We start from the raw sequence: 14,470 nt of genomic DNA on the forward strand, positions 1-14,470 counted from the left end.
AAGGCAGAGGCGGACAAAAGCTGGCTGAATGGACACGGGGAATACAGGGTGGAGAAAAGGAGTGTGCTGTCTCGGGGGAGAGCAGTTGGGAGTACATAGCAAGGTGTATGTAAATTTTTGTATGAGACACTGGTGGTGGGAATGTAAAATGGTGCAAGCACTTTGGAAATCGATTTGATGCTTTCTTAAAAAACTAGAAATAGAGCTACCATACAATCCAGCAATCCCACTCCTTGGAATATATCCTAGAGAAATAATAGCCTTTACACGAACAGATATATGAACACCCATGTTCGTTGCAGCACTGTTCACAATAGCAAAAAGATGGAAGCAACCAAGGTGCCCATCAATGGATGAATGGATAAATAAATTATGGTATATTCACACAATGGAATACTACGCATTGATAAAGAACAATGATGAACCTGTGAAACATTTCATAACATGGAGGAATCTGGAAGGCATTTTGCTGAGTGAAATTAGTCAGCTGCAAACGGGCAAATATTGTATAAGACCACTATTATAAGAACTCGAGAAACAGTTTAAACAGAGAAGAGAATATTCTTTGATGGTTACGAGAGTGGGGAGGAGGGAGAAGGGTTTTCACTGACTAGATAGTAGATAAGAACTATTTTAGGTGAAGGGAAAGACAACACACAATACAGGAGAGGTTAGCACAACTGGACTAAACCAAAAGCAAAGAAATTTCCAGAATAAACTGAATGCTTCAAAGGCCAGCGTAGCAGGGGTGGGGGTTTGGGGACCATGTTTTCAGGGGACATCTAAGTCAGTTGCCATAATAAAATCTATTAAGAAAACATTCTGCATCCCACTTTGGAGAGTGGCGTCTGGGGTCTTAAACGCTAGCAAGCAGCCATCTAAGGTGCACCAATTGGTCTCAACCCACCTGGATCAAAGGAGAATGAAGAACACCAAAGACACAAGGTAATTAAGAGCTCAAGAGACAGAAAGGGCCACATAAACCAGAGAGTACGCCAGCCTGAGACCAGAAGAACCAAATGGTGCCCGGCTAACGATGACTGCCCTGACAGGGAACACAACAAAAAACCCCTGAGGGAGCAGGAGAGCAGTGGGATGCAGACCCCAAATTCTCCTAAGACCAGACTTAATGGTCTGACTTGAGACTAGAAGGACTCTGGGGGTCATGGTCCTCAGACCTTCTGTTAGCCCAAGACAGGAACCACTCCCAAAGCTAACTCTTCAGGCAGGAATTGGACTGGACTATGGGATAGACAATGATACCGGTGAAGAATGAGCTTCTTGGATGAAGTAGACACATGAGACTGTGTTGGCATCTCCTGTCTGAAGGGGAGACGAGATGGCAGAGAGGGTCAGAAGCTGGCCGAATGGATATGAAGAGAGTGGACAAGGTGTTTATAAATTTTTTTATGAGAGTCCGATTTGATTTGTAAACTCACTTAAAGCACAATAAAAATTAGAAAAAAAAAGGGAAAAAATTTTTTTGTATGAGAGACTGACTTGATTTGTAAACTTTCACTTAAAGCACAATAAAAAGAAAAAGCCTTACATGATAAAGAGCGGGTGTGGTGGGTATCAGTAAACTTATGTAAATATACCGTTTAACTGTACTTTTGCATAGAAGCAGATGAGAATCCAACTGTAATCTATAAAAGCCAGGCATTAAAGAAATGCACAAAAAATCAAAAATAATTATATATAGCTTAATAAATGAACCATTTTATTAGTGTTGGGTGAGACTATCATACAGTCTATTCTGTAGCACTATGCTCATGAATGAGGCTCCTTAATATATTACCGCATGTTTCTCTATACCCATACCTATTGCCTTCAAGTTGATTCAGACTCATAGTGACCCTATAGGACAGAGTAGATTTGCCCCACCAAATTTCCAAGTCTGTGATCTTTATAGAAGCAGACTGCCACATCTTTGTCCCAAGGAGTGGCCGGTGGGTTTGAACTGTTGACCTTTGGATTAGCAGCTGAGCTTTTAACCACTGTACCACCAGGGCTCCTTATGTTTCTCTATTATATAGATTACTTTTTCCTGTTAATTATTCTAGTAACAGCTTCACTACAGACAATGAAATATGGTGGTCAGGAAGTTAAAACCAAATTATATGTGCAGATACTTTATGTTTTAGATGGTTAGATGATCTTTGGTGCTTCAGGCACTTTTTGGACTTTAGTTTTGATGTGGTATTAAAAGAATAACACCTTCTGCTTTGGCCAGAATGAATAATTTTATCTAAAATTAATGTATTCACCATATGAGCATCTAATATGCTCTAGGGGTACAGGGCATTACAAATATTAATCTTATAGAGTTACAGCTTAGTTGGGGAAGTAAGATGTATCCTCTTTATGTATTGATCACAAAGAGAAGGAAATAGTAAGTGTTCTAAGAACTACCTACAAAGTGTAAAAAGAACTGGAAAGGAAAAGAGTTTTGAGTGAGGGGGATCAGAAACCCTTATAGAAGCCAGGCCTTCAAAAAAGATGGATAAGATTTGGAGGTATGCAAGTGAGATGACTGACTACTCATAAGCAAAAAAACCCACATACACAAGGACACAGATGGATGATTATAATGGGAATTTGTTTCTAAAAGAATCTTGGAGAACAGCCTTTTATGGTAGTCTTTGCCAATTACATATAAACCAAAAAAAACCAAACCCACTGCTGTCAAGTCGATGCCAATTCATAGCGACCCTATATAGTGTTTGGTTTTTCTGATGTTTTAAGAGATACAAAGAGATTTAGGAAAGTTTTCCTTTTCCTATTTGCAGTGCCTCCACCCCATATTATCTAGAATCTAGTCTCAAAACCATTTAATTATTTTAAGCCCTGTTTATTTCTTACAAGCAGCCCCAGTGGCGCAATGGTTTAGCTAACCGAAAGGTCAGTGGTTGGGACTCACCAGCTGCTCTGCGGGAAAAAGATGTGGCAGTAGGCTTCCATAAAGGTTACAGCCTTGGAAACTCTATGAGGCATTTCTACTCTGTCCCACAAGGTCGCTTGCTGTGAGTCCTGATAGAATCAACTCGATGGCAGAGGGTTTGTTTCTCACAGCTTATGTACTTTTTGTTCTCACTTGCTGCCGAACTCCCTTTCTTGCTATGTGATAACTGCATTTTTCCTTCTTCATCCCTGATCCTTTCCCTTGATCCCTAAGAAAAGTATTTAATCACTGTAACCAAATTTTTTGGTGCCGCAAACCTGTACATAAAGTACAGAAAAACCTAAGAATTGTTCTCCATTCCTCCATGCTAATCAGTCATGATACTTCTTCCTCCATATATTGGTGGTCCTCTAAGTGTGGCCCCCAGACAGCAGAATCAGCATCACCTGGGAGCATAATAAAAACGGAAATTCTCAGACCCTGTCCCAGCCTACTGAATCTGAAGCTGTTGGGTTGGGACCCAGCAATCTCTGTTTTAATAAGCCCTCAGAAAATTCTGAAGCATGCTAAAGTTTGATAAACAGCTTTATAATACTCGACAGTCTCAGGCAGACACATTTTTGTACTTAATATATATTTTTAAAATATTGCCATATCACAACATAGAGAGCTTCCTCATTTGTTTTTCAGCAGTATCATATTTGATAGTGTGGCTTAAACAATCTGCTATACATAGTAAGCGTTCGTCACTGAGTTTGTCTAACTTCTCTATTGATACTTTGATTGTTTACAGTCTTTTTCTATTATAAACTGTTGTAATGAATAACGTGTATACATCATTTCACACCCACATCATTTTTATCTGGAGGATAAATTTGTAGAAGTACAATTCTGGGGTTAAGGGGTTATGTGTGTTTGTAATTACTAAATTGCCTTCCTTAAGGGTTGTGCTAATGTTCTTTTCAACCAACATTGCATGGAAGTTCTTGTTTTCCCATACTCTCACAGGCAGCCCATTTACTTTTGAATACAGTTTTTTCCCCCTAAAACTCTCCTGTATTTTGAGAACTTTGTTGCCACAGGAAATAGCAGCATAAATATGGGGAATTTTACTTTGGCATTTTGCCAGTTAACATAATGTCAGTTAATATATTGCAAGATGCTAATAAGTTTTTTATTCTTAAAGAAAAAAAAAGTGTATTCTTGTTTTAGGTCTCTGATTGTGATGATAAAATTTAGTAGATTTTCAAAGAAAAAAGACCTAACCATTCTGTATATAAGTGCCTATTTGTAAGACTATTTCAAGTGCTGTAAATTAAAGTGTATCCTAACAAAAATAAAGGAACAATCTTGTATTAAATTTCTGTGATTTTTCAAAATAATAGACTTAGACATTCTTAGTTGAAGTATCAACATCATAAGTAGCAAAAATGAAATGATGAAAAGTTAATGTTACCAAATTTTTTCATTTCATTTGTATTTAATAATTTGTTAAATGTTATCACATTTCTTTTTCCTTTCATTTGTATTTAATAGTTTATTAAATAGTAAAACCAGAATGCTTTCGGTATGTCTTTAAGACTGAAAGAAAGTAGGCTTCTTTCAAATTAAACATCAGCAATGTAGTTGAGTCAAATTTAAACAATTCACAATGCTCACTTTTAGTGCTTCTGAAAGCAGGAAGTGTATTACTGACACGCAGAAATATTCCAGCCCAAAGAACATCCCTGCTGCCATATGTGGTAAGAGTTTGTCACTAACCCACAAACCGCTTCTGTAATGCAATGAATAAGCAGAATTGGTCTTTGTTGGACATTTCCAATTTAATATGAAAGAACTTTGCTTTACGGCGTTTTGTAAGTAATTATTAGCTTATGCCTTGCACAGAGCCTGGCACATCACGGGTGCTTAAAGTTTATTGAGAGAAGGATTAAAGTAAACGTGTAAATAACCTTTTTTTTTCCAGCATGATTTTAAAACTTGGTTGTTGGGACCCTTAGGTAAAACACATGATTACTTGAGTAAGTTAAGGAATGAGTTAAATATTCTGGCTTAGTTTATTAATGATTTTTAAAAATAAAATTACTTTTATTCTAGTTGCCCCCTTCTTTGCTGTTCCTGTTTGGAATAAATGTTAATCTACATTTGAATTTATGCTAAAAAACAGATTATTCTTGGGATTAGTTATTATACAGTGGGGAAATACTGTGAATTTAAAGAAACAGGAAAATAAGTTGTAAGTAATTGGGGTCAGCAAAATACCATAAAGAGGTATTTTTAAATCACTAAAATTTTGAAAATATCTGTTTTTCTAAACTTGAATTTCTCTTTTTTTTAAGCGATTAAGAAGATTGTCTACCAAGTACAGGACAGAAAAGATTTATCCCACAGTCACTGGAGAAAAAGAAGAAAATGTTAAAAAGAACAGATATAAGGATATACTGCCATGTAAGTTTGAAATGCCCTTGCTAGAACAAATGGAATTGCTAATTATTAGCTTTTGGTAGCCTAACCGGTTTTATTCTTCCTAATGAGTTTGATTTTAAGGAGGTAGTAATTAACCTCTCTTTCAAGGTGCCCTGCAAGATAATTTGTAATTGTGCTACTTGTTTTTCCTTCTGGTAGTTTGTTGTGGTGGTGGTGGTAGTGGTTATATATTTTTTTCTTTAAGCATCAGAATTATTCTAATGCTAAATTACTTTTAAATACCAAAAATCCTAGTGAGAATATCTTCTGGGGAATCTCAAAGAAGTTATTTCATTAAAATAAAATAATACAAAGCAGATAATTAAAATAAATATAATTGAATAAATTTTATGAAGTGCTAAAATATTAACTTACCAATTTATCTGTAAAAAGAACCTTAATTAATTAATTATACATAAAAATTAATCATAAAATGACACAAACACCTGTATGCCTACTATTCTCAGTTGATGGCAGTACTATTGAACTGGAAAGACCAATAAATGGCCTGAATGTGTATTTCTGAGGGTATGTCTTAGACTGAGCATTATATTCTAATACTAATATTATAATTATATTTTTAAGTAGCATAGTTTTCTGGCAGACAGCCTTTAATTCAAAAAGTGTACTAAAGTGTATCCTCATTTTATATATAAAAAATCTTTATCTCATACCTTCTTTACCTCATACCTGCTGTCTTTTAAGGCTGACAATAGTCTTTCTTTTTCTTCCCCTTTAAGTTTCTTGAAATATCTAGATTCCATACCTCCATTCCCTCAACTCTTCTTCATTCCTAAAGTTTGTTCTCTTGAAACTGTCCTTGATAAAGTTCCCAGCGATTTTTTTTTTTTAAGTAAGAAAATTAACAAATTGCTTCTTTTGCGGGGGTGTATATATTATATATGCGTGTGAAAACCAGGCAATAAATAAGGAAGACCAAAGAAGAATTGACATCTTTGAATTATGGTATTGGTGAAGAATATTGAATATATAATGGACTGCTAAAAGAACAAACAAATCTGTCTTGGAAGAAGTACAGACAGAATGCTCCTTAGAAGTGGGGATGGTGAGACTACATTTCACATACTTTGGGCACGTTATCAAGAGGGATCAGTCCTTGGAGAAGGACATCATGCTTGGTAAAGTAGAGAGTCAGTGAAAAAGAGGAAGACCCTTAATGTGATGGATTGATAATAGTGGCTGCAACAATGGGCTCAAGCATAACAATGATCTTGAGGATGGTGCAGGACCGGGCCATGTTTCATTCTGTTGTACATAGGGTTGCAGTGAGTTGAAACCAACTCGATGGCACTTAACAACAACAACAATAACATATATATATATCAATTATAAAATTTACAGTTTTAAAGTGTACTTAAAAATATAATTTTGCAGTGGTATTAATTACTTTCAGCATGTTATACACCATCACCACTATTCATTTCTAAAACCTTTTCACCACCCCAAAACAGAAATTCTATATCCATTAAGCAGTACTTCCCATTCCCCTCTAACCCCCCTCCCCAGCCACTGGTAACCTCTACTCTTTGTCTCTGTGAATTTGGTTCATATAAGTGGAATTATACAATATTTGTGTCTGGTTTATTTCACTTAGGATAATGGCTCATTTTGTAGCATGTATTACAACTTCATTCCTTGTTACAGGTGAATAATATTCCATTGTATGTATATACCATGTTTTGCTTATCTGTCTGTTAATGCATACTTGGATTGTTTCTCTTTTTGGTTATTGTGAATATTGCTATGAACATTGGTGTGTAAGTGTCTGAGTCCCTGCTTTAAATTCTTTTGGGTGTATGCCTAGGAGTGGACTTGCTGGGTCATATGGTAATACTGTGTTTAACTTTTTGAGGAACCACCAAATTGTTTTCCACAGTGGCTGCAACATTTTACCTTCCCATCCCACCAGCAATGTATGAGGGTTCCAGTTTTTCCACAAACTCACCAACACTTGTTATTTTCAGTTGTTTTGATAGTAACTCTTAAGTAGGTATGAATAGTCACTGGGTAGTACAAATGGTTAATAGGCTAGCTAGAGGTTTGAGTCCACCCAGAGGCACCTAACCATCCTTATTCTTTGTTGTTTTTGTTGTTAGGTGCCATAGAGTCAGTTCCGACGCATAGCAACCCTTTATGTACAATAGAACGAAACACTGCCTGGTCCTGCGTCATCCTCACAATTGTTGCTACGTTTGAGCCCATTGTTGCAGCCACCGTGTCAGTCCATCATATTGAAGGTCTTCCTCTTTTCTGCTGACCCTATACTTTAGAAAGTGGGATTTCCTTCTCCAAGGACTGACAAAGTCCTGCCGTCCTTTCTTCTAATGAACATTCTGGCTGTACTTCTTCCAAGACAGATTTGTTTATTCTTCTGGCAGTTCATGGTACATTAAATATTCTTTGACAACACTGTAATTCAAAGGCATCAATTCTTCTTTAGTCTTCCTTGTTCATTTGCCAGGTTGCACGTGCATATGAGGTGATTGGAAACATCATGGCTTGGGTTAGGCCCACCTTAGTCCTTAAAGTGACATCTTTGCTTTGTAATACTTTAAAGAGGTATTTTGCAGCAGATTTGTCCAGTGCGATGCGTCATTTGATTTCTTGACTGCTGCTTCCATGGGCATTGATTGTGGATACAAGTAAAATGAAATCCTTGACAACTTTAAACCACACAGTATCCCCTTGTTCTGTTCGAATGACTGCCTATTGGTCTAAGTAAAGGTTCCTCATAAGCACAATTAAGTGTTCTGGAATTCCCATTCTTCGCAGTGTTATCCATAATTTGTTATGATCCACACAGGCAAATGCCTTTGCATAGTTCATAAGACACAGGTAAATATCTTTCTGGTAATCTCTGCATTCAGCTAGGATCCATCTGACATCAGCAATGATATCCCTCATTCCACATCCTTTTCGGAATCGCTTCCGTTTCTGGTAGATCCCTATTAATGTACTGCTGCGACTGTTTTTGAGTAATCGTCCACAAAATTTTACTTGCATGTGATATTAATGATATTGTTCGATAATTTCCGCATTCAGTTGGATCACCTTTCTTTGGAATGGGTACAAATATGGCTTTCTTCCAGTCAGCTGACCAGGTAGCTATCCTCCAAATTTCTCGCATAGACAAGTGAGTACTTATAGCGCTGCATCCGTTTGTTGAAACATCTCAGTTGGTATTCCGTGAATTCCTGGAGGCTTGTTTTTTGCCAGTATCTTTGGTGCAGCTTGGACCTCTTCCTTCACTACCATTGGTTCTTGATCATCTGCTGCCTCCTGAAATGGTTGAACATCGACCAGTTCTTTTTGGTACAGTGACTCTGTGTATTCTTTCCATCTTCTTTTGATGTTTCATGTGTTGTTTAATATTTCCCCCATAGAATCCTTCAGTATTGCAACTTGAGGCTTGAGTTTTTGTTCGGTTCTTTCATCTTGACAAATGCTGGGCGTGTTCTTCCTTTCTGGTTTTCTAACTCCAGATCTTTGCACATGTCATTATGATACTTTGTCTTTTCAAGCCACCCTTTGAAATTTTCTGCTTAGCTCTTTTATTTCATCGTTTCTTCTGTTTGCTTTAGCTACTCAATGTTCAAGAGCAAGTTTCAGAGTCTCTTCTGTTTCTTCTATTTGCTTTAGCTCTACTCAGTGTTCAAGAGCAAGTTTCAGAGTCTCCTCTGTTATCCATTTTGGTCTTTTCTTTCTTTCTTGTCTTTTTAATGACCTCTTGCTTTCTTCATGTATGATGTCCTTGATGTCAGTCCACAACTCGTCTGGTCTTTGGTATTAGTGTTCAATATGTTAAACCTGTTCTTGAGATGGTCTCTAAATTCAGGTGGAATATACTCAGGGTCGTACTTTGGCTTTCACGGAGTTGTTCTAATTTTCTTCAGCTTCAACTTGAGTTTGCATATGAGCAATTCATGGTCTGTTCTACAGTCGGTCCCTGACCTTTTTCTGAGTGATGGTATTGAGCTTTTCTATTGTCTCCTTCTACAGATGTGGTCAATTTGATTCCTTTGAATGCCATATGGTGTGGTCTGTGTGTATAGTTGCCATTTGTGTTGTTGAAAAAAGATATTTGTAATGAAGAAGTTGTCATGCAAGATTCTGTCATGCAATCTCTGGCATCCTTTCTGTCATCAAGGCCATGTTTTTAAACTACCAATCCTTTTTTGTTTCCAACTTTCACATTTGAATCATTATCCTAGTTATCGAATAGTCATTTGCCAGAAGCACAGTAATTCTTGTATGTGTATTTCCTACTCAAAGTGGCTTTAAAAAGAAAAAAAAAAAGACATGTAAGATGGAGTGGAATAAGAAACGGCATTGGTAAACATGCAAACATTGTCTTTCCTACCCAAAATGGCTTTAAAAAGAAAAACAAAAAAAAAAGACATGTAAGATGGAGTGGAATAAGAAATGGCATTAGTAAACATGCAAATATTGTCTTTCCCAGAAACATGGTGAGGAGATGAAAAATTTTAATCAGAGGTGACTGTGTCTTATGTGGCTCTTCAAAGTTTCAAAGGAATTTTCAAAGAAGAATTTTATCACTTAAGAAAAAATCAGCAGTACTGGACCTTAGTATTATGTATAAAATTTCTATTAATAGCAAGTACATTAAACCCTGTTCATTTGTTGTCCCTAATGTTGGTCACCATTTATATTTTTACATTTTTCTTCTTGTATTTTGATTGCCTTCAACTGTGTGGATCATAACAAATTATGGATAGCATTGCGAAGAACAGGAGTTCCAGAACACTTAATTGTGCTCATGCAGAACCTGTATATAGGACAAGAGGCAGTCTCTCTAATAGAACAAGGGGGTACTGTGTGGTTTAAAATCAGGAAAGGTGTGCATTAGTGTTGTATCCTTTCACCATACTTATTCAATCTGTATGCTGAGCAAATAGTCCGAGAATCCAATGTGAAGAATAATGTTGCATCAGGATTGGAGGAAGACTCATTAAAAGCTGCGATATGCAGATGACAAAACTTTGGTTGCCAAACAAAAGTGAAGAATACCTGAAATACTTACAGAGGAAGATCAAAGTCTACAGCTTTCATTATGGATTGCACCTCAACATAAAACAAAAATCCTCACAACTGGACCAATAAACAACATCATGATAAACGAAGAAAAGACTGAAGTTGTCAGGGATTTCATTTTACTTGTATTCACAATCAACGCCCATGGAAGCAGCAGTCAAGAAATTCAAACAACAAATACACTGGGCAAACCTGCTGCAAAAGATTTTTTTAAGTGTTAGAAAACAAAGATGTCACTTTGAGGACTGAGGTGCACCTGACCCAAGCCATGGTATTTTTAATTGCCTCATATTCATGCAAAAGCTGGACAGTGAATAACGAAGACTGAAGAAGAATTGATGCCTTTGAATTATGGTGTTGGTGAAGAATATTCAATATACCATGGAGTGCCAGAAGATCAAACAAATCTGTCTTGGAAGAAGTACAACCAGAATGCTTCTTAGAAGCGAGATGTTAGACTTTGTCTCACATACTCTGGACACGTTATCAGGAGGAACCAGTCCCTGGAGAAGGACATCATGCTTGGTAAAATACATAGTCAGTGACATAATGGAAGACCCTGAATGAGATGGGTTGACACAGTGGCTGCACCAATGGCATCAAACATAGCAATGATTGTGAGGATGGCGCGCAACCGGGCTGTGTTCCGTTCTGTTGTACAGAGGGTCTCTCTGAACTGGAATTGACTTGGTGGGAACTGACAACAACAACATTTTGCTTATAATAGATTTAAAGTAGTATACAATCTTGCTTCTTAATGAGTTACTACATCTCCATTGTAGTTTCAGAACCCTTCCCCAACTGTATCAAACCTTTTTCTCTATCATTCTCAGTTGCATGAAAAGATGAGATTTGACTGGCTTTAAAGTATGGTTAGTGGAGTATTTTAAAAGGATGTTTCTTTTTTCATTTCTCAGGTTTGCTTGTCCTGCTTGTGCTTTATTCTCAGATTATTTCCACTTGGAGGCTAAATGACCTTTACTTGGCCCTTATAGCTCATGATTCGAGAGGGGGAAAAAAAAGAAAATTTACCTCTCCCACAGCTTTATATGTTCTGCTGGTATTCATAAGGTTTTCACTGGCTAATGGTTTTCAGAAGTAGACTGCCGGGTCCTTCTTCCTAGTCTGTCTTAGTCTGGAAGCTTAGCTGAAACCTGTCCTCCATGGGTGACCCTGCCTGGTATCTGAGTACTGGTGGCATAGCTTCCAGCATCATAGCAACACACAAGCCCCCACAGTACAACAAACTGACAGACGCATGGGGATAAATAATGTACAAAGTATGAATCTAGGAAAACTGGAGGTCGTCAAAAATGAAATGGAATGCATAAAGATTGATATCTTAGGCATTAATAAGCTGAAATGGACTGGCATTGGCCATTTTGAATTGGACAATCATATAATCTACTATGCTGTGAATAACAACTTGAAGAGGGATGGTGTTGCATTCATTGTCAAAAAGAACATTTAAAGATCTATCCTGAAGTACAACGCTGTCAGTGATAGGACAATATCCATACGCCTAAAAGGAAGACCAGTTATTACAACTGTTATTCAAATTTATGCACCAACCACTAAGGCCAAAGATGAAGAAATAGATTTTCATCAGCTGCTACAGTCTGAAATTGATCGAACATGCAATTAGGATGCATTGATAATTACTGGTGATTGTAATGCGAAAGTTCGAAATGAAGAAGGATCGGTAGTTGGAAAATATGGGCTTGATGATAGAAACAATGCTGGAGATTGAATGATAGATTTTTGCAAGACCAACGACTTCATTGCAAATACCTTCTTTCACCACCATGAACGGTGATTATACAGATTGAACTCACCAGATGGAACACGCAGGAATCAAATTAACTATATCTGTGGAAAGAGATGGTGGAAAAGCTCAATATCATCAGTCAGAACAAAGAAGGGGCTGACTGGAACAGACCATCAGTTGCTTATACGCAAGTTTAAGATGAAACTGAAGAAAATCAGAGCAAGTCCATGAGAGCCAAAATGTGACCTTGAGTATTTCCCACCTGAATTTAGAGACCATCTGAAGAATAGATTTGACCTATTAAACACTAGTGACCGAAGACTAGACGAGTTGTGGACTGACATCAAGGACATCATCCATGAAGAAAGCAAGAGGTCACTGAGAAGACAGGAAAGAAAGAAAAGACCAAGATGTATGTCAGAGGAGACTCTAAAACTTGCTCACAAATGTCGAGCAGCCAAAGAAAAAGGATGAAATGAAGTAAAAGAACTGAGCAGAAGATTTCAAAGGGCAGCTCAAGAAGACAGAGTAAAGTATTATAATGACATGTGCAAAGAGCTGGAGATAGAAAACTAAAAGAGAAGAACACGCTAGGCGTTTCTCAAGCTGAAAGAACTGAGGAAAAAATTCAAACCTCGAGTAGCAATAGTGAAGGATTTCATGGGGAAAATATTAAAAGACGCAGGAAGCATCAAAAGAGGATGGAAGGAATACCAAAAAGAATTGTTGATGTTCAACCATTTCAGGAGGTAGCATACAATCAGGAATCGATGGTACTGAAGGAAGAAGTCCAAGCTGCACTAAAGGCATTGGCAAAAAACAAGGCTCCAGGAATTGGCGGAATATGAATTGAGATGTTTCAACAAATGGATGCAGTGGTGGAAGTGCTCACTCATATATCCCAAGAAATATGGAAGACAGCTTCCTGGCCAACTGACTGGAAGAGATCCAAGAAAGGTGATCCAGTTTAATGTGGAAATTATAGAACAATATCATTAATATCACATGCAAGCAAAATTTTGCTGAAGATCATTCAAAAATGGCTGCAGCAGTATATAGACAGGGAACTGCCAGAAATTCAGGCTGGTTTCAGAATAGGACGTGGAACCAGGGATATCATTGCTGATGTCAGATGGATCCTGGCTGAAAGCAGAGAATACCAGAAGGATGTTTACCTGTGTTTTATTGACTATGCAAAGGCATTCTACTGTTCGGATTATAACAGATTATGGATAACATTGCAAAGAATGGGAATTCCAGAACACTTAATTGTGCTCATGAGGAACCTTTACATAGATCAGGAGTCAGTTGTTCAGACAGAACAAGGCGATACTGGTTGGTTTAAAGGCAGGAAAGGTGTGCTGCGTCAGGGTTGTATTCTTTCACCATACTTATTCAATCTGTATGCTGAGCAACTAATCCGAGAAGCTGGACTGTATGAAGAAGAACAAGGCATCAGAATTGGAGGAAGACTCATTAACACCCTGCATTATTCAGGTGACAGGACCTTGCTTGCTGAAAGTGAAGAGGACTTGAAGCACTTACCAATGAAGATCAGAGACCACAGCCTTCAGTATGGATTATACCTCAAAATAAAGAAAACAAAAATTCTCACAACTGGAGCAATGAGCAAGATCATGATAAACGGAGAAAAGATTTAAGTTGTCAAGGATTTCATTTTACTTGGATCCACAGTCAAAGCCCATGAAAGGAACAATCAAGAAATCAAAAGATGCATTGCATTGGGCAAATCTGCTGCAAAGGGCCTCTTTAAAGTGTTGAAAAGCAAAGATGTCACCTTGAAGACTAAGGTATGCCTGATTCAAGCCATGGTATTTTCAATCACGTCATATGCATGTGAAAGGTAGACGCTAATAAGGAGGACAGAAGAATTGACACCTTTGAATTGTGGTTTTGGCGAAGAATACTGAATATACCATGGACTGCCAAAAGAACGAACAAATGTGTCTTGGAAGAAGTGCAACCAGAATGCTCCTTAGAAGCAAGGATGGCAAGATTGTGTCTTACATACTTTGGACGTGTTGTCAGGAGGAATCAGTCCCTGGAGAAGGACATCAAGCTTGGCAAAGTACAGGGTCGGCAGAAAAGAGGAAGGCCCTCAATGAGGTGGATTGACACAGCGGGTGCAACAGTGAGCTGAAGTATAACAATGATTGTAAGGATGGTGCAGGTCTGGGCAGTGTTTGTTCTGTTGTGCATAGGGGTCACTATGAGTTGGAACCAACTCGACGGCACCGAAC

General features: G+C 37.7%; 1 protein-coding gene across 1 annotated transcript in view; it reads left to right on the forward strand.

Annotated features, from left to right (window-relative positions):
* The window catches only part of PTPN12 (protein tyrosine phosphatase non-receptor type 12), a 119,673-nt gene that overhangs the window by 54,928 nt on the left and 50,275 nt on the right, over nucleotides 1-14,470 (forward strand). Inside the window, exon 2 of the mRNA XM_003407183.4 lies at nucleotides 5,242-5,350. Coding sequence (XP_003407231.1) covers nucleotides 5,242-5,350 — 109 coding nt within the window. The remainder of the gene's footprint in view (nucleotides 1-5,241; nucleotides 5,351-14,470) is intronic.

Source organism: Loxodonta africana, chromosome 8, assembly GCF_030014295.1.
Source record: "Loxodonta africana isolate mLoxAfr1 chromosome 8, mLoxAfr1.hap2, whole genome shotgun sequence".
Lineage (NCBI taxonomy): Eukaryota > Metazoa > Chordata > Mammalia > Proboscidea > Elephantidae > Loxodonta > Loxodonta africana.